This window comes from Symphodus melops (assembly GCF_947650265.1).
Source record: "Symphodus melops genome assembly, chromosome: 12".
Taxonomy (NCBI): Eukaryota; Metazoa; Chordata; class Actinopteri; order Labriformes; family Labridae; genus Symphodus; species Symphodus melops.
In genome coordinates this window covers 6,472,335-6,493,271 of record NC_136702.1, presented here as the reverse complement: position 1 = coordinate 6,493,271, position 20,937 = coordinate 6,472,335, and the positions used below count along the sequence as shown (strand labels likewise).

The window sequence follows — 20,937 nt, the reverse complement described above, 5'->3', positions numbered from 1 at the left end:
ATTTGTCTGTCTGTCTGCCTGTCTTCCTATTTTACAGTATACAGTAATAAAACAAAGGAAGTTAACTTTTGATAATAAAAACTGGCTAATAAGCTTCATTGACATACAGTTGTCATGGCGACTTGTAGAATATTTATTGCTTCTTTGTGCTTCTGATTTAGACCAAAAAACTGCATAACAATGTTCCCTTTGTGGGAGAATAATAATAATAATAATAATTTTAAAAAAAAACTGCGAAAAAAGGATTACTTAAAATTCAAAAGTCAAACTCGACATGAAAAACCTGCGTGGTTTCACTTTGCTTGCACAAGCAAATCCACTGATTGGAGGGCTTCCATTAAAATTAAACAACACTTTTTAAAATACATGAAAGCCTTTTTCTGTTTGCTGTGTTGTGCCAGCAGAGGGATGCTCGCATGTTGTGAAGGAGGAAGGTGGAGGTATTCAGGGACAGGCAGGAGAGAGTTGGGATCAGAGTAGGACTTTGTCAGAGATGATTAAAAGAATGAAAACCTTAAACACATGGGGCATTGTCACAGAGGGGAAAGTTTATTACACAAACATCTACACTTCTCCAAACCTTGAATAAACTCTCCTTATTTAACCCTACCATGAAGCTGCTCCAAATGAGTGTTACCGAACAGTTTTTCATTGGTATGGCAGGCTATACAATGTCAACTGCTGCTCGGTTTTGTTTTATGTCCTGAATTTGCCATGTTGTTAAATTCACAAAAGAACATTTTGGGATTTCTGCCTCTGAATCATCTCCTTGCAAGACCATAACCTAATACATTGTTTATTAACCTGCAGGAGAGCTCATTCCTTAATAAAACCTTAGATAATTGTGAGTTGGTTTGTTATCATTTATTAAGAAGGAAACACTTAAGATTCTGATCTGTAACTTTCTTGTAGGAGCAGTAAAGTAGATTTCCTTGCATGCAATGATGGTTGGCATGATAATGTGCAGCAAAAATCTTAAACAGCTTAAATAGACCGCCTATTTGGGAGGATGCTAAATAGTTGATGAGAGAATGATGTACTGTATGTCAAAAGCGAAATCAGTGCAGCTCGACTCTGCCTGAACAAGACCGCCCCATTTATTGGGACTGTAAACCTTTTATTACCTCTTATTTCTTTCCACAACCCAAGCTGTTGCCATCTGCTGACCTCTAGAAAAAAATGCAATTTTAAGAAACTTTGGCTTCACTTTTTAAACAAAGAGGCTATCCACTTCTTGTATACAGTGTATGGGCATGGCACGTTTCTTCCTGCAAAAACCACACCCAACATCGTCAAAATTAAGAGTTTCTTAATGTGTCCCGAATTTAAGCTGTTAAAAGAAGTCTCTCCTGCTGCCCCCTCCAGCACTGTTGGGTCCTGCTCTCTGAAATAATTGATTCTAATTCCTTTCCACTAGAGTGCACCCATCTGCTGGCTTTGGGGGACAGTAAAATCCTCTATCAGTTACAATTATCCAACAGTTACCAGAAACTGTGCCGCAAGTGTGTGTGTGACCTACAACCCCAAGTAGGGAGGAGGCATGTGTGAAGACCTGTGTATATGTGTGTGTGTGTGTGTGTGTGTGTGTGTGTGTGTGTGTGTGTGCGTCAGTGAGACCAAGCTCGTGAGGAATAGATATTCTCGGGGTGGAGTGCTGCGTAAGCGTGAGTTGAATCCCTGAAGCCCATCCTCCGGGATGTCGAATCCATGACAAATCATCCCGAGGGAATCAACACCAAGCCAGTGAGTCTCTGTGTGTGTGAGAGTCTGCGGGTGTGTGTGTGTGTGTGTGTGTGTGTGTGTGTGTGAATGTGTGTTTAAAAAAAAATGTGGCGCTTTGTGTATTATGTCTCATACTGTGATGGTGTGTGTGTTTTCTGCAAAGCTCGCAGTCTCACGAGCCCCAAACACAAAGCAGCAGAGGCACAAATTCAAACCCCACAATATGAATCATCCTCCTAATCTGCAGAAGTGGACTGCACCAATTCACCACTGGGGGACAGCAGTAAATCTGGCAAACAGAGAGAAACAAGATGGCTGCATAGCAAAAAAAAAAAAAAAAAAAAAAAAAATCCAAAAACACTCCTACACAACCTTTCCTTTTGGACGCTGAAAATGTCAAGTGCAAAAGTAAAATGTGTGACGTAAACCAGGCCTGATTTTGGAATTCGTACATTCACACCTCCCCCAGGACCCCTGAAGCTCTGAATTCTTGTAGATCTATGATGATAGCTGCACACACACACACACACACACACACACCCCCCCCACACACACACACACACACACACATACACAAACACACACACTGCTGTCTAGTGTGTGTAGTCCTGAGTGACAGCATCTGTAGCTGTGGGACTTTGGCTCCTTTAGCAGAAAAGGGACACAGTGGCGGAGACATGCAAGGAGAGCAGAAGAAGGGACACTCTGACACTCTCCTGAGACAAACAAACTCCCTCCGACGCTCCTGTCTCCATTTCCCATCATGCTCCTTTTCTCAGCCAATCACCCTTCTTTTTTTCCTCCAGCACCCTTCGAGCTTCTATGACTCCTCAGTTTTGCTCCTTTTTGTTGTGTCTCCTTTCTGCATCATCCTCTTTGACTATCCACTTAATCCCTTCTGCGTTTTTCCTCTGTGGTGCTTTATGCAACATATACATGTGTTTTATTAATGTCTGCCTGTGTGTTTGATGTGTAAAGCCGCCCGTCATGGCAGCTGTCTGAGACTCGCACCGGTTGCAGCAGCCGAGGAGATAAATTGGGGATGCATTTCCCGGCAGTGTTTGCAGATTTATCTCTCTGCTTACGGCTTTGATTTTACTGCCCGTCCACTACAGCCTCCACTGGATCCCATCTCTTTTCTTTCCCCTCTCTCTCTCTCCCTCTGTGTCTCCGCTTCTATCTCCAACTCGCCATGAGGGACCAGCTTCTCTCTGTACACGTTCTCCCGACATAAATCTCCCACGTTGCTCCATAAAGCTGCTTAGGGCATGACTCAACAAATATTAAGGAAGAGGAGAATAAATAAATAAAGCAAAATAAAAGACAAAACTCTGGTCTGCAGGGAGAGACAACTTTTCTGTGCACAAAATGGAGCCCGGCTGTAAAATATTTACCTCAGTGTCTCTGTGCTTTAGATTCTCTGCTGGGTGTCTGTAGGGGCCGGGCTGCACAGCATCGCACACACTTTTTCTGTCTGTAGTTCTTTGCTCATGACTCTCTTTTTCGCCATTGCAGAGCCAAGCCTCTCTTGTTGCACCCCATTAGAAGGGAGCTCCTCTCGTTTTGCACATCAAGATCAGTTTACTTGTCACAGAGAGTACCAATTAGCTGGCTTTATAATGTCACATTGCTCAGGAGGGAGTTTGGTTGACTCTGATAAAATAACCCGACCGATTTCTCGGCTCAGGCTTGGCAGCCAATGGAGTTTGGAAACATGTGCTTTTACCAGGCATGGGAGGTTTAACAGACACTAATGAATTGCATTAATAAAATGTGGGAAGCAGAGTTTTTAGAGCTTGACTTAATGGGCCCAAACAATTCCGGACATGTCGACATCTCTGAGACCGATTTATGCGATTTTTCTTTTCGAAAAAAAATACGATTCTCTCAGTGTGAAATAGGCTCGGCACTAAATCAGCAATCCTCTAAGACACTCACGAAAAACACTTTGTCACACAGCACGAGAACGAGCTGACACTGACGTTTTAAGTAATGGCGGAAAAAGTTCCAAAGGACGAGACAAACCGTTCCTTAATCGAGATGAAGACAAACGACAAAAACAGCTAAGGGGCTCCGCATTGGGCAACCTGTTCATGTGTTGGGCGTGAGCATGCCGACACGGGAGGCCGTGCTTGTCAGTTTATCAACAGCAGCAATTTTTCACTCTTGATCAGCCAAGCGTGGCGGCATTTTAAATGAACTACCTGGATTCAAACAGTATCAGACAGGAGACAAAAGGTAACCTCTCCGCTGCACCCTCTTTGTCTTTCACTATCTCTCTCTCCACCCATCCGTTTTCTCTCTCTCTCTCTCCCTCTCTCCCTCTGTCTGTCTGTCACATTCTCGTCCAATCTTCCTCCGCTTCCCCCCAGACCTCTCAGTCCTGTCCGATCGCCTTCACCATGACGGACACATAAGCCCATTCATGGAGTGGCAAGCACCATGTGGATGTCCGCCTGCGCCCAGAAATCAAGCAATATGCTGTCACAGAGAGAAAACAAACAGAAGCACGCGCGCACACACAAACGCACACATGGTAGAGCCCGTTGTGACCCCACGTCAAAGAAGACAAACAACGGCGAGTGCAAGCAGCCGCCTGTCCATGTGGCGAGCCAGCGTATGGAACCTTGGCACCATATGGGCTCTTCATTGTTGACAAAACAGCCCAGGGGACGTTCAGCAGCCACCATTTGCATTTATGGAAAACACTTTTACAATTGTTGCTGCTTTCGCACGCTCCTCCAGAAAAATAAAAGTGCCATCATCAATCTGTGTTCGGCGCCTGGAGGTGTGTTGGAGAGGATTTGTAAAGTCATCCATTTGCTGTCATTTTGGAAAATGACAGAGATAGTAGTGAGTACAGCTGGAGGAAATCCCATGATGCTCTTACCTAGCTGCAGCTCCATGTTGCTAATCTTGTTTTCCGAGGGAAACAGGATCTTTGGCGGCTTGTCGGTCAAAGGAGCTGAAAGAGGAGAAAAAGAAAAAAGGAAATTTAAATACAGGACGACTCAAACTCTCTGTTTAAAGAAGAAAAGACAGGTATGCATTTCAGCTATTTTTAGCTTGCTCCAAACGTGCTTCTTGCACTTTGTTCGCTGTTTTATTCCTTCCTGTTGAAGGCATTTGTTAGTCTTTGAACACCAGGCACGGGCAGACGTTATCTGCCGACTGTATCTCCTCTTCACAGTGAACAAACGCTTATCCCCCGTCTCTCTGCCTGTCCTCTTGCTCCCCGAACTCGCTCTTTGTCTCTTGGCAGACATATTGCTCTCTAGAGCCTATAGACCCTGAGTTCCATTCATCTGACCCACTTTTCATCATAAATTAATCACCTCTTTGCCTAAAACATGGCACCATTTAATCTGCACGAGTGTTGGGTGTATCTGAAGAGCCATCATGGTGTGTGTGTGTGTGTGTGTGTGTGTGTGTGAGACAGAGAGAGAGAGAGAGAGAGAGAGAGAGAGAGAGAGAGAGAGAGAGAGAGAGAGAGAGAGAGAGAGAGCAGCTGATGCTCTAATGATGCTAATCATCCATACGGCGGATGTCAGACCTGCTGCTTGAGTCCTTCCTCTGGGGAAACGCCTGAACATGGAGCCATTTTATTGTTGTTAAAAGGGTTTGTGTGTTTGGAGAGAAAGGCTGAGCACTATATGGTGGAGGGGTTAGAGGGTCTTGTAAGTACACGACTGACAAAGTAGCGCAATGGGGAGAGAAATGGAGGTGCAACGTGTTAGAGGTCTCCATCATGAGGTACTTTGTCACCCCGCTCAGAAACATCTTTGCAGTTTTACTTTTCAAAATGTACCTCAGCCAGGTCAATGAGCTGCTGCACTGGAACAATGACAGATTTCAAGTCACTGCTCATAAGCAGAGTGATATTAGCGATCTAAAATATTGGCAATAGCAGAAGTTCTTTATCTTTTTTAACTATACTTTAGTTTACAAAGATATTTTCATATAAGTGAAGACACATTGAGATAAATGATTTCATCTTTCAAGTTTTTGAAGTTATGGTTCCATTGAAGTGTTGGACCTTATGTATCTACGTAAACGTTGGATGATTCTAAACAGTTTCTGGACATTTTTTTTTTCAGCTCTAGAATCCTTTGAGAGGGGAAATGAAAAAAACTTCAACAAAGTCTGTTCCCATTCTTATTCAACTTATAACTACCGCTGTTCTCCCCTTTATCTTCATGCTGGCTAAGCTTTTTAAGGATGTAGTCATTTTGCATTTTTGATAGTTGTTGCCTTTGAAGACCCCAGACTAAGGCTTCTGTTTGCTCTAATGCACCTCATGTTTATAAAAGTCTCTTGTTTCTCAGTAAAAACCAAACAACCATAATGACTTAAACCTGCATTATTCAAGTGGCCAGTAGGTAGCTTCTACTGTGGTATGACAGCAGATGAGAATCTATGCTACCTCTTTGTGGAATTCCTACATTTATTTACACCTTGCATATGGACTTTTTGTCACAAATGCTAATTCAAATCTCCTGTAATGCATTATTTAGTTTTTGATGGTCCCGTTTAGATGAACATTGACTGTGATTGTTGAATCCCTTCCATGACAGCCTGCCAACCGTTTTTCCTATTTAGTCTATAAACTTTAAGTAACAAAGATATTGAAACTGCAAATACCTGTAAGCTTCTCAATAAAAGATTTTTAACAACTAAAGAAAAGGAAAACAAAGAAAAACACAGAAATGGTGAAAATGTTGGTTTGAGTTGGTCTAATCAGTGATTCATTCAAACCTATAGCATAGTTTTTCTTTTCTTTCTGGTTGCTCTTGCATTTCATCATGAATCAGAATTGGGGCACGTTATGTTCAATGTAACCAACCTTCCTCTGCTGGCAAACATGACACATTTCATATGAAATGGAGAGCACAACTCCACCCTGTCGATAACGATAGCACTGCGCTCATACGGCTTAAGCTGAAGATGGAATTTGTTGCAATATAGTTACTTTATAAATAACACATTGGGTCAGCTCTGTGTACACTGACCAGACTGATTTATTTATGTTGATAACTCTAGGCAATTCATTTTTTCCATTGCTCAGATGAGAAGAGTATAACATTTAGCCAGAGCAAACAGAGATGCACAGAGAAAACAAGCCCACATGCTGCTTTAAATCATATGCACTAAGGTACTAATCACTAATTCTGCACTTCTGAAAGCAGCTATAATGAGAGAAACCCTTTATTGAATAAAACAGAGGGTACACTTAACAGCAAACCTTTCATGCATGACTAACGCGTGGTAAATTTGCAAAGAGTTTTTTTTTTTTTTTTTCCCAGGCCAGTTCGTAGCCTGCTGCTTTCATTAAGATGTTTCCTTAGAGTGTCCTCACTAGCCCTCTGCGTAAGCCTCATTATAAGAGTGCACTAACAAGCGCTTTGAGAGCCCTTAACATTTTGGGTGTCTTTATTTGAGAGGAAGGAGCTGTGAAAAGCTGCTGAGTTGACTAACTCTGCAGACTGATGTGCAGCAGACTATCTTATGCAGCACATTAAAATCATTTGAACATGTTTACAGTTTTAGATGTTATGCAAACTCCCAACATCATGGGCTATATAGTGTGATGTGTTTTCTGTGCAGAATCATTTACAGGCTTATTAACACTGTATGCAATACATTTCAATATCATACTTAAATTATATTCATGATCATGTATAATATAACCTTTACTTTCATTATATTGTGTTATATCACATTGCAATATCAGGCAATGATTGGTTTAATACTCCGAAGGAAGGTTGGGAGTTTAATCCCCAGCTCCTGCAGCTACATGTCTAATATATCTTTGGGCAAGGCACTTCACCATGAATCACTCCTGCTGCTTGGTCGGCACCGCTGCCACCAGTGTGTGAATGGATCGGTGTGACATGCGACGTAAAGGCACTTTGAGTAGTCAGAAGAATGTTAGCTGTATTTTTAATTTCAAATGTTGAGTTCATTATCAGGTGCAGAATTACTTAACAGTATTGATCTTTATTGTGTTCATCCATAGGTGCAAACTTTTCAAAAATAATGGGCTTCATGATGTTCATTATTATGTATATAATTAGTTTCTATACTGGGACATTTTGTGTTCATTATCACGTGCAAATGTACTTCAATATATTAAGTCCAATACTATTTAAAATCATGTCTTATGTTCATTATCAGGGCAACATGATTTCATATCAACTCCTCATACAACTGCCAACAATCCCTATAGTTAACACTTTCCTGTTTTGCTTTGATTCACTTTTTTTGTTTCTGTTTACTTTAATCTGTATTTAATGTGATCTTGCATCCTTTTTTTCATAGTGCAATTTTACAGCCATATGGTGCTAGGATCTCCTCATGGATTCATCAAGTTCTATCTTATCGTATCATGTACTGAATGCTCATGCTGTCAGAAAGAAGTGTTGATGTGAGTGGATGTAGGAGAAGTGTTCATTATGCGTTTTGCTTCCGACGTAGCACCTGCTGGTACAGTATGTAAATGGTGACAGAGACGAGGTGACATCTATGAGAGGGGCGGTCACGGGCTTTTAGGCACAACTGTTTGCACTGTTAATAGGTAATCACATAGCACAAATGACACTGGATACTGATACAATTTTAATTACATATCAGACTGCTATACATAATTACACAATGGGTGATCCTATAGCCAATTATTCAGTGGGCAAACAAATGAGGACAAGCTGTGTGTGGGAGGGGGGGAAGAGAGAAAGCAGATGTGGAGAGGAGAACTCAAGATAGGAGGAGGAGAAAAGTAAGAGCTGGTGGAACGAGGAGAACAAAAAGAGGAGCATTTATAAAGCTAAAGTGAAGCAGTCAAGACACATGCTCCCCCTTGTTTTGGCATGCTACACTTGCCTGTGAAAATCTCATTATCTTAATTACCATTCCTTTATGGGAAATACATCAATTACCACGGTTCAGGAGGAGGACACCATTTATAAAATGTCGAGGAATTGGGTGCAGCTCCTCACAAAGGAAAGAATCTTTGACGGCCATTACCATGCAAAGTGTAGAATTAAACAAGCATGGACGTAAACAGGTAATTAAACATGCAAATATATCCAATGAGCTGTTGACTTAATAAAAGGCTGTAAGCATCATGGGGGAAAAAATGTGATGTCTTTCTGTCGTATCTAAAAGACTGTTGATAATTATATGAGATAAAGTCTTGGTTAGAATCAGGGTTCATCTTACACTCTGTTTTCAAAGAAGGTGTGAAGAACAAAACATCTTAAGGACAGCTAGTTCTTTGTGAGGAATTATTTTAACTACGGTACATTTTGGTCACATTTGTCTTCTGCAACTTCATTTGTTACTCACTTCCTTTGTTTTCGAAACTAGCATCATAGATAAAGCACTTTACAAATTTACCTCTTGATTTACTAATGTTGATGCAAAGTGTTGCCCATTTAACCACCACTTAGTGGCAGGCCAATCCGTCCTGCAGGACCAATACTTAGTTAATCACAAGCGTCTCATTTTGGAGAGGTTCATTTGAAGAAAACATCCTTCATAAAATTGAATAGATACACCATGCAACGTGTGGGTTGCCTCATCTCTTTCAGACGTTTGATCATATTAGGTCATGTGACTCAGGAGATTTTGGTTAGAAATGTCATGCAAGGTCTTTGACTGCTGCATTAAACTGATAGACAAGTAAGTTCTAGAAAAACTTAAAACATTTTAAATCATGTGCTTTTTTCATTAAAATGAATATTGTTACATCAGGGCAATTTTAAAACAAATATCACGAGAGTTAAAGGACTGCTTTCCAAACAAAGTACCATTACTCTGAATAACTAAGATATCAGCTATCAGGACCACATCGGCATTTGTAATACTGCCAGTATCATGGTAATATCCATATTTGTATTGTAAAAGAAATTGGAGTGCTGGTTGGCCGAGCGATTGGATCGTGCTCCATGTAAGAAGGCAATCGTCCTTTCTCAACCATGGCTCCTTTCGCACATGTCATTGCTCACACTACTCTCTCTCCAATGTCCTCAGTGTCCTGTCACAAAAAGGCGTTTTCACACTGCAAAAAGACCTTTCAAAAAGAAAGTTTAAATTAGAAAACACAGAATCAGATCATATCAAATAAAACAATTGGTAAAAGCCACACATACAACCAAACCTTACCGTTCTGCTTGTACGTCAGTAACAAGAGAACCGACATAATAGGTCAACTTTGAGGACCCATTATAAGCAGACATAAAATGTTACAGAAGCTTTTGCCAGTTTTAAAGCTATATTTCAACTTATCCTCCGTGATACTGCTTGGGTATGACATGTTCTGAATCACATGGTTCTCTGTGAGCAGACTCAATTAATATCTCCAGCATGAAGATGTGTCTTAAGGGGAGAGGAATGGCCGGGCTGGTGTGCTTCTGCAAATTTTATGCTCTGGGATCAATGATTCGCTCTAAAACATTGATGTCTGCGTATCCTCGGGGTAAAGGCATTGTCTATTCTCTGCAGCCAACCAGGCTGAATGAATTTCAGAAGGTGACACAAAGTGTCTCTGTTAACTTTGAGAACCACATGACAGTTAGCCTCTATTCCTTCAGCTTGGTTTGCATGACACACATATAGAGTGAAGCAGTGCGAAGCATGTGGAGTGGACTTAAATAAACCTCTGCATGTGTCAAACATTGTAGCATGCACCTGCAGAGTAATAGCAGGCACGTTTTTGAAGTTTTTAAAGCGAGAGATACTTCCCTTTGAGTAGGGTTTAAGAGCTATTAAGGGAAACTAAATTAAGCTTTGTGTGTATATATGTGTGTGTGTGTGTGTGTGTGTGTGTGTGCCTGCAGGCCTACATGTGGATACATTCGCACAGACTGTGTGGATATAAGCTTTGTGATCAGTCATCCACAATCCCATTTCTGCTTGGTGGCGGAAAAGCTCACTGGACTTTCCGGATGGATTATTCTGGGTGAGTGACTGTAGGGAAACAGCAAATTAATGAATTAAGGATGGCGCTGAGATACTTGGATCACTGGGCTTTTTTCTGTTAGTCATTCAATTTGTGGGGCTGGCTGTGGGGGATTTGCAAAAGAGAAATATGCTGTCGGCAAATTGGTGACAAAGGTGAAAATAGGGAGAAATGAAATGTGTGAATTACTGGCACATGCAGAATATTTGGAATATATTTGCTTATGCAGGCATACAAATGGACCCCACACTTGTTCTCACACATATTCAGGCATGGACAAGGGCACACACACGTATCCTTGTATTAAGTTGCGAAAACAAGCCTGCATTGTCCTTTGGTCTCAGGAAATTGGCCCCCAAAGGTTTTAAGTAATTTTTCTACCAACAAGGGTATAGTGAGAAGACAAAATAGACGGATGGAGATTCAAGCAAACACAAGGTCCATGTGAGTCTCTCGAGAGCATTAAGCTTGACTAGAGAAGTCTTGAATCTCCTCCACGGCTGGCAGACTCCAATAGTCCCCATACCTTTTGCTGGAGATCGCCATATATTAACAGTGACCTTCCTCTGTGTGGTTGTCATCTTTGAGCCAGTTTCATTACATTCCTGATGGTGCAATAACCAGCCTGTATGATTCCCTTATGAAGTCACCTCAGAGTATACAGAATTTAATTCCAAGCTCAACCATTTCTCCCATGGGAGAGCACTGGCTGGTGTCATCCAAAGAAAGCTAATAAAAGCAGTTATATTCATCCTCAACCACATCACGCTCCTTTACTGTCCAATACTGTCGTGCTCTACGAGATCTGCCTCTGGCAAAACTGGAGCGCTTCAACGTGGAAGCTACAGGAGTGTGTTCTCACCCACTAATGTGGCCTGTCAGGTTCTTGGATCATAGTCATTGATGCCGTCAAACGTTTATCATAAAGAAAGTCATCTACAAATGCAGAATCTGTAGGCAAGTGACAGATATCTTGGTGACTGTATGTGGGTTGTGTTTATAGTCCCAGTAGTATTTTCCACTGATGTTTAAAAAGGCATTGGCTGAATGAAGTAAAAACAGTCTGTGTGGAAAACCTGAGAGGTGGAATGTATAAGCTGTAGTAGAAGCCCGGCTGATATTGACTGTCTAAAAAAAACACACTTAGCTTTTATTGGACTCTTTAAACACCTACAAGTCCAGCTTACAATTAATTATTGGATGTTGTCGCCACTTGAACTCCTGACTTGCTTTTCTATTGTTGCTAGAGGGACAATGGCAACTTAAAGAAATGTTGGTCTTTGCTGGGTGTCCTTTAGCCGCAACCACTGGCTACACCAGAAGCCCTAAACAGATGGCTGTCAGGAATTTAACATGTATGTAAAGACATGAACACCATGTTAGACTTTTTACTGTATGACCCCTTACTTATTCTTAATAGCAAACAGGCTCATGGGATAAGTCAGAAATCCTAGAAACCAGCAGTTAAAACAACATTGAAAAACCACGGAGTTAATGACAGACTTTGACTAATGGCATAATGAGAGGCAGGTGTGTAATGAACACAGGTGTGAATGATGCAGGAAACATGTCAGGAATATAAAAGATGAAGGTATAAAAGACATGTAAATCCTTCAAAAAATGAACAGACAGAGAAATGTTCCCTGGATGTTCAACAATCGCCCTCTTTTCGCCAGTCTCTATTGGAGGCTATCAGCTGATGAAACATGGCAGTGATCAAGCTGTTCAAAGTAAGATTCCAGCTGAGAGGCCTGGATAATCCGTATCTTTGTGAAATAAGAAGAAAGGGGAAATTAAAAGCATGTCAGTTCCTTGTCCCATTTGCAAGAAATGTTAACTAACCAATTGGAACCACATTTAACAATTCATTACCTAATAAGTAGAACATGGAGGCCAATTAAAGAGGAATTTGACCTAAAGAGGAGGAGACTATTAGAGGAAGATGAAGCGGGAGAGAGCGTTACAGAGACAGACGAGAGGGAGCAGAGTGAGAAAATGTGTTATCGATTAATGGAGGTTTACCATGATTCTGCCTTCTGTACAAGTGTATAGCTTAATGCTAAATAGAAGGCACTGATGTAGCTCTAATCTACCTTAACAGATTGACCAATAATTTTTTTCTCATTTACACATTCACTGACAGATGGCTCGAGAGATGACATCCAAGGTACCAAGGGGTAACTCCAGGGTCTGGACTGTAGTGACACGGGCCGCATCTGAAATATGACTTGCGAGGTGAGACCCCATAAATTATTTAAGTTTACAGATTGCCAGTTCAAGGCAGGATATTTAAGCCCCTGTTATGTCACCCTTAATCCGCCATCGGAGGTAGTAACAAAGACGCAAAGGTGTTAAGAAGGGCACAACATGTAACTGGCATGGCTAAAAACGTGAGTGTGTGTGAATGTGAAGCACTTCCACAATGCTGTAATGAGAAACCCCACATTGGGACACCAGTATTACGTTGTTGCAGATGCAATGTAAAAATACAAAGGCGTAATGTTGGCAGCACTTGGCTATAGAACTGTTGTGGACTCTTAATGTTTAAACGGCCTATGATTGGCTATCTGCGTTGATAGAGGTGGGACTTTGGTTCACAGCAGGCTACAGTGACCTGTTGTGTTTTCATTGTAGCCAGGTTGGTTCTTATTACGCTGAATTTTGGGGATACGTCTTCTTATGTCCTTTAATAATTAAGAAGAGAGATTTATCTGGTGCCACTCAACTCTATTCTTTTTTTTAGAGCTGTCAGATACCAATTTTTCTTACAAATACCAATTACTATGCCTGGACCTGAGTACTGACCAATATGGAATAACTGAGCGCTCGGCTGTGGAACACAAACTATTGGCATACTGTTACTTTGAATGACTTTACACTCTCTGCTTACTGTCGTTGTTTTATCAGACATAAATCTATCTGAACATGTTGATCTTAGTCATAATTGGCATTACTGGTATGACATTGCTGCATTGACTGGTGCTGTATACACACTCATTACTGGAATGCAACAGAAGTGGTGTTGGCACAACTCAATATTTTTCTGTTAAAAATACTAAACAAGAATGTAGCCATCGCACTGTAAAATAAATAACGAAAGTAGATGATTACGGGCTACAGAAATGATATATAAATGTTCTTTGGACATGTGTCAGTCAGCACACTTTGTCATGTAATCCCTGTATTACAGCTGCAGACAGGCCACTATCTCTAAAAATGTCTTGACGTCTGTATGTCAAGAGCTGCGTCTTTCCCGAGAACCCTTAAAACTCCTTAGGATTAATCCCCCACATGTTTACATTGTACTCTAACATTAATTAGACAAGACATCTTCTTAAGACAGGCTTCAAGTGGCTGCAGATATAAGAAGCACCCAGCATGTACCTCACCACGGTATAATAATATTCTCTACTTAAAAGAAACCTCATTAAGACTGTCTTAATTTGTTTTTGCAAACTCTCAACAAGGATTACATTTTACGCAGGTTGATCGAGTAACTTGCATTGTGTTCCCAGGACGAGGTTCAATTACGCAGGCAGAGTGTTTGAAATGAATGAGGAGCATTTTCAAGGCTCTACTGTTGACAGAATAGTGAGCAGAAGGCTGATGAGAGAGTCAGAGGTGCCCTCAAGATTTAATGGTCTTTGGAAGAGTGACAACACTCCACCAAACACTTGTATGCATTCGTCCACGTTCGCAGACACACATAAAGTATTCATTCTCGTATTTATAGAGTATATGTAGAATATAAACAGCGAAGCTTTCATTACTGATGTAAGAGTGGTTTCGCTTTAATATTGCATTGACAACAGTTACTTTGTCTTCTGATGTAATTAAATTAAATTGAATTAATCACCCTGATGAAGTGAGAACAATACCAGAAGACTGGGTGTAAAACATGCAGTCTATAGTTACTCATCTGCTACACTCACAAATACTTTGGCCAACCATCTCTCTGTATAGGCTGTAAGGGGCTGTGCTGCATATGGAACTGTATATGAATATTGAAGATCAACGACATCTTCTACGAGCTTGGCTTTAACGAAGTTGAATTATGTCCGAGGGCATGGTGAAGATTAAATACACCTTCAGCCATCATTGTTCTCAGCTCTGTAAAATGACTCTGGCTGTCACATTGTTGTCTGAATTGTGCACAGTGGCCACACAAGAAAACACATGACCTCGAAAGTGCTGCAAAAAGCAGATAGTTTTGTAATTTTTAACTGTTCATTTGTATCATGGATAAAAAATGTACATTAGTCTTTGAACATCATTGACAAAAGAGCAATAACTTTGAAACAACTGCAGCCTTACATTTTGAGTTAGATTCTTTATTGATATTTGTTTGGGGAAGGGGAGGGAGGAAGGGTTTTTATTTTGTGTTGGGTTACAACAATTTCTAAACCTTATTTGCGTTGTTAATATACGCTGGAAACAGCTAGCACTGCGCTCTGTGAAACCCACCCACATTCCTGCAAACAAACCTGGAGGAGATCAGTATTTTTCTATCTGTTTGCTGTTTTTTGGGGGTTTTTTTTAAACCCAACAAACTCCAAAATGGTAGTTGTGTGATCCACATGAGGTTCTGAGACCTCAATCCACAAAGAGCAATGCTCATTTTTTAATTACCAACAGCTATGTTCGCACTGAATCACTTAAAAACAACATTTCACCTGTTTGCATCACAGTACTTGGCAAAAAAAGAAAAGAAAATATAATATAATCACATAGGTGTTTCAAGGTCAGGAAAAAAAAAACTAAAATGTGAAAGCAGTAGAAAATAGGGCCAATGGTTGCAGTTTCCTAAAACACAAGATCACAACTCTTTTAGCCTTAAAATTGCCGCTACCACCCCCCAAAAACATGTGTTTGGAGAAAAGACTAAGATTTACAAGGCAGACTTTAAATATTCACCATACTTCTTTGAATCCACTTTAAAGTCACACAATAAAGACATCAGAAAAAAAACCACAGCGCAGGAGGGAACTGTGTCTATGTGTAAACCTTGACAAGTGAGGGTGCATGTCTGCCTGTTTTAAACCCCCTGCAAATGTGTGCACTCACGCGTGTTGGTATGAATGTACTGGGAGAGGAGACAGGCAACAACAAACAGGGAGGTAGAAGGTGTGAGATAGAACGCACATGCTGCACGTTTATGATCTTCACAGGGCTACGCGCCTGTGAGGATACATAAAGACGGAGCATGTGAGGATGTGCGTGTGTGTGTGTGTGTGTGTGCCTGTGATGTTATTTAAAGTTCAAACGAGTATGAATAAATGGGAGGGCATACCACAAGTAGAGCGCGTATGTCTGTGTTTGTTTTAGGACCAAGAACATTACTGCTTGTGGGACCATGGACGCATGTGGAAAGTAACCACAGATGGAAAAAAAAAAAAAAAGTGTGCAAGGAAGAGAGATGAAAGAGGAAAAAAAAAAGGGCGGAGGAGGTAAAGACATGAGAAAAAAGGGAAGGCGAAAAAAAAAAAAAGACGGAGAGGAGGAGAACCTGATGGGGAGAAGATCCTTGTGTTCACAGTCAAAGTCTGCAGCCTCAGTCATACTCCTGATGAAGTATTGACACAACGGCAATCTGTGTGGGTGTAGCTTAGCACTCTGCGTTGTGCCATCTCCAAGCTCAACAGCTCACTCCTTTCATCTGCTCTGTTCTTAACCTCTCTCTCTGCACCACACAGCAATATTTCCTTTCATTCCACATTGCTATAACAGCGTAGCCCTTCTCTGCAACTGTCATCTTTTCATCCCTTTGTCACTGTCCCAGAATTGGCCCTGCATCACTCTTCCTTACCTCGGAGTAAACCTTCTTTCTCTATTTTCCTCAACCCAGCTTATTTCCCCGCCTTCCTCTGCACAGCATGTGTGTGTGTGTGTGTGTGTGTGTGTGTGTGTGTGTGTGTGTGTGTGTGTGCAGTGTATCTTGGATAATATCACTGTGAACCTTAATGTCCCCCATCGGGTGGAGTGTACTCTACAGTGTTCCTCCATTAGGGCTCGGCTCACAGACAGCTTGTACACATTCAATAATGCAGATCGGTGCTTAAAGTCTGCCAGTGTGCAACTTCAGCATACAACCTGGCTACCTGGTGCAGCACGCACACACACACACACACACACATATTGGCAAACACATGCAAACATTTGCACATAATCCTGTAGGACATGTCGACTGTTATCCTTGCAAACACACACATTCACACTTATACAGCACACACACCTTCCTGTTAGCCTCAGATAACAGAAGCCAGCAGTGCAGCAGCGATAAAGGTGTGGCTAAATTAAAGAGTAAATGTACAATAGATAAACAGATGGCCAGGGGAAAGAATCGACAAGGGAGACGTGCGACACTTGACAGAAACGTGAAAAATATATTCTGACAAGGCAGATCCATCCGAACATCAGCAGCTAGTCCTAGTAATGAAAGAGGATTAGCTCTTTAATCAGTGTCCATCTCTGTGGGACATTCAGAGGGAAGCCCAAGTGGCCCGGCGTCCATTCTGTTCCTCCATCAGAGCAAGAGGACATGGCTAACCCCACTGACTGCCGAGAACAGCCAAAGCAGGTGGATACACACCTGGGGTGGAGGATTAACACAGTCCTGGAGCATTACAAACAGCATGCACATAAGCCCAAAAGGTGTGTGTATGTGTCTCTCTCACTCGTTTTTATACACGTTTAAAATGCAACGTCAGGTCTGTCCAGGTGTGTAAACACACTGGTGGTGTCATCAGGCTGTATCTGAGGTGACACAGGCAGGGCTGAGATTTACACGAAGGAACAGAGCAGCAGATAGGCTGCCTGCAGGGTCACCTGACTGCCATCTGCTCCGTCAGCTCCCTTTGACCCGTCACCACGGTAACCTCAGCAGTTCACAGAATCCGCTGTTTCCTTCTCAGTCGTGCAGAACAAATCTGTGATTAATGTACACAATTTAGACGTACAAAATATGTTTGTTTATTCAGTAACATCACTGTTATCGTTTCTTGTGCTTGTTCTTAGCAATTCACCTCATTTAACGGTTTGCTAACAGAGTGACAGAGGGCTGGTGTGTCTTGATAACAGGCATGGTGTCTGTTAACCCCAAACATTAAACCACAGTTTTATATTTTCATTACAACAAGCTTTAATATACTTGTGCGTCAGTGCCAACCTTGAATGAAAATGAAGCAATTGAAGAAATATAAAGAGCTCAACATGCATTATTGTAATACATTTCTAGGCTTGGATAGAAAAATGCAAACTTCTGCAAAGCGTGTGATAGAATACGAACTGTTCATGACTTTACTGGTGCTAAAGTTGGCGTTTTGTTAAAGGCACGCAGAATGAATTGAAAGGGGAACATTTTCACTGAAAGATGCCCAAACTTTGAAGCCATATTGGGGCTGTAGTTGTATTTTAGTTTCTGCAATTTTAACATGTTTCCTGCAACTTTAAACCCACTTCATATCCTAATATTTTTCATTTTCTTACATTTTAGATGACAGTTTCAGGGTCACGTGCACCAGGTGGAAAAAAACCCAAAATCGTTTCTTATAGGTGATTGACTGTAACGTGTTGGTTTCATTCAGCGCCATTTGGAAGCTTAACACTTGGATAAGTCACACTAGAAGAAGCAATACTCATCTTTATGCACCTTTTATGCTTCAAATCTATCAATCTGTTTTTTTTCCCTTTTTCCAGTGGTAGCACAATAACAGCTATTCGAGTGTGTATGTGTGTGTGTGTGTGTGTGTGTGTAGGGTCAAGGCTTTCTTTTTTTTAACTAGGGCATCACAGCTTTTCTGACGATAGCTGCTGATATGATTCGACACAGTTTTGCTTTTGTTTACCCCTTTATTACAGCTAAGTAAGCTGCTGCAGGAAGTTAAAGTGCATGGCAGAAAGTTATTTGTTATGTTGTTTGTCTGTCTGCGCCATATGTTGCTGTGAAGATTTCAAACTTTCTCAAATGTTGCATTGATTCCACTCTTTTAATAAGTATTATATTTGAGTCACAACTTCATTGTTCAACACAGTTTTCAGTGATAAGCTGTTCTTAGAAAATCTTTCCAAGGGGAAAAAGATAAATAGGGATTTTAAACAAACCCTTAAATGTTCATTTAATACACTGAATTGATGTCCTTCACATTTTGGACCAACCATTTAAAAACTAATTAAATAACAGATTTGGACATCAACGACTTTAACAAGTGAACAAAGAGAACACATTATTTTTTAACCAGTGAGAAATGTTTGTCAGCAGAGCCAAATTCTCTCAGCAGACCAAATTATTTTTACATCTCTCTCCGAGCAGCTTAACTCTCGCTTGGCACCCTGGTGGTTCTTTTTTTAAAATAGGGCAGACATGCAAAATGGATAATGTCCAGGTAAAACGGGGAGTGATGTTAGACTAGCTGATGAGGACAGGCAGCTTCCAGAAAAAGAAGAGCGGTGGAGCAGAAAGGCAGAGACAAGTCGCCTCTGCTTTTACTCTGTCAGTCAGCTCACAACTTAAGAAAGCTTAGCCGCCATCAGAGGAAACACACAGAAACTTGCTTGAGATACAGTAGCAGAGCTGTTTCTCGAAATAAGCCAAAATATTTCCATTGAAGTCGCCCGCAACAAAGAACATTTCGCTGATTGATTTGCTGGGCCTTGGTTCCTTACATAAAACATTTTTCTTTTTGATTTTCCCACATCTTTTGCTATCTAACATGAGAACTGCAACGGTAGCAAAGAGGAAGTCAAGCAACTGTATTGAAGAATGAACAAGCTAAGAGCTCAGTTGTATCTATAGGTGAACAAAACACAGATTGCAACAGTAGATGCATAACCAAAATAGGGATGGAATGTCTCATCAACTCTGCCAGACATCTTACTGTGTCTTTAACTGCTGCACACTCATTTTGACTTAAAGTGACTTTAAATTCAGAAAGATGTAAGTTGGTCTTTCATGGATGGTTGGGAATATAGAGTCCCTAGCCAATTCATATTGCTGAGTCATAAAACACTGATCTTTTGTTCAGGTTCTTTGCGTTTTATTAAGATGTAAAAGTTAATCTTTAGCAGTCTCCTTTTCAAAATGCTTTTATCTCACTGTTTTATGAAATGTCCAGAGAATGGGCCTCTTCAGGATTTCATTGAAATCAGCATGTCAGCGCTAGCCTCCTGGCTAACAGTAGCTCCCTCCGGGCCGGTTTACACTGCTAACATTACAACAAGGATCACATCATTTTAAGAGGAGAGGGCAGGCCTATATTTAACCTAAGCAATAATAAATAAAATGTGAGGTAATAGTTTTTAGGCCCCCAATAAGCTTTGGCCATTTATTTCCCCCTTAAGGATACGTATACTTACAGGTTTCTTTTCCACCTAAAACTAAGTATACGTACTAACAAGAGACACCTCGGAGGGGAAAATACATTTGTCCTCATGTAAACCAACAGACACTAGATTTTGCCTCTAAAATGATATGCCAAATGGATGTAATAGAAAAAAAAGGGATGAGAATTTGTTCTTTAATTCTTCTGTGAATAGACACTGCAAAGAATTTTTATATAACAAATAGAATATAGTTTAATATTGCAGATTGAATACATTTCATACTTTTATTTACTGCTGCAGTGGTATAATTCAATATATATTTATTCTTCTTTGTTCAGCTTTATTTACTGCGTATTGATTCCTCTGTTGCTTGCTATTGTTGCTTTATTTGCTTTAATAACCTGCTGCGGGTCCATCCATCCATCTTAGTCCTCCACTTATCCAAACTTTCCTTCAGCATTGTCCCTTAATGTAGCAGATTTTTAACAGTGACCGCACAGACAAAGATGTCCTCCTGCTAATAGCAGAGTCGGATCAGACAGTGGCTCTGTGTCTTTGTAGAGGAGATGGACTGGGGATGTATTTTATACTTAGAGCGACTAGGGCTACTTTTACAGCCAGCCACAAACAAATGCTTTGTTCTAGCTTGAGTGGCCACACTAATGGCCACCAACTCGCTCTCCTTGATGTTTTAGCCACTATAGAGTGCGTCTAGTCTGTGCCAAATTCTAATTATAGCTTCAGTCATCTCATCTGAGATCATAATACATGCTCAAAAACTAACTACACAAACATGTTAACATAGATACTGTACACACATTCACAAAGACAGACTGTGGCGTACATACAGCAGACATATTGTTACACAAGCCCTCTGACTGAAGTGCAGCGATCATTAGTGTGACACAACTGATGGTCGTATGTGTCTCTAAGCCACGTTC

General features: G+C 40.9%; 1 protein-coding gene across 6 annotated transcripts in view; it reads right to left on the bottom strand.

Annotated features, from left to right (window-relative positions):
* Positions 1 to 20,937, bottom strand: part of il1rapl1a (interleukin 1 receptor accessory protein-like 1a) — a 286,407-nt gene that overhangs the window by 51,226 nt on the left and 214,244 nt on the right. For all 6 annotated transcript variants that reach the window (XM_079357675.1, XM_079357679.1, XM_079357678.1 and 3 more), the window contains one exon: positions 4,613 to 4,687. In XM_079357675.1, the coding sequence (XP_079213801.1) occupies positions 4,613 to 4,687 (75 nt within the window). The remainder of the gene's footprint in view (positions 1 to 4,612; positions 4,688 to 20,937) is intronic.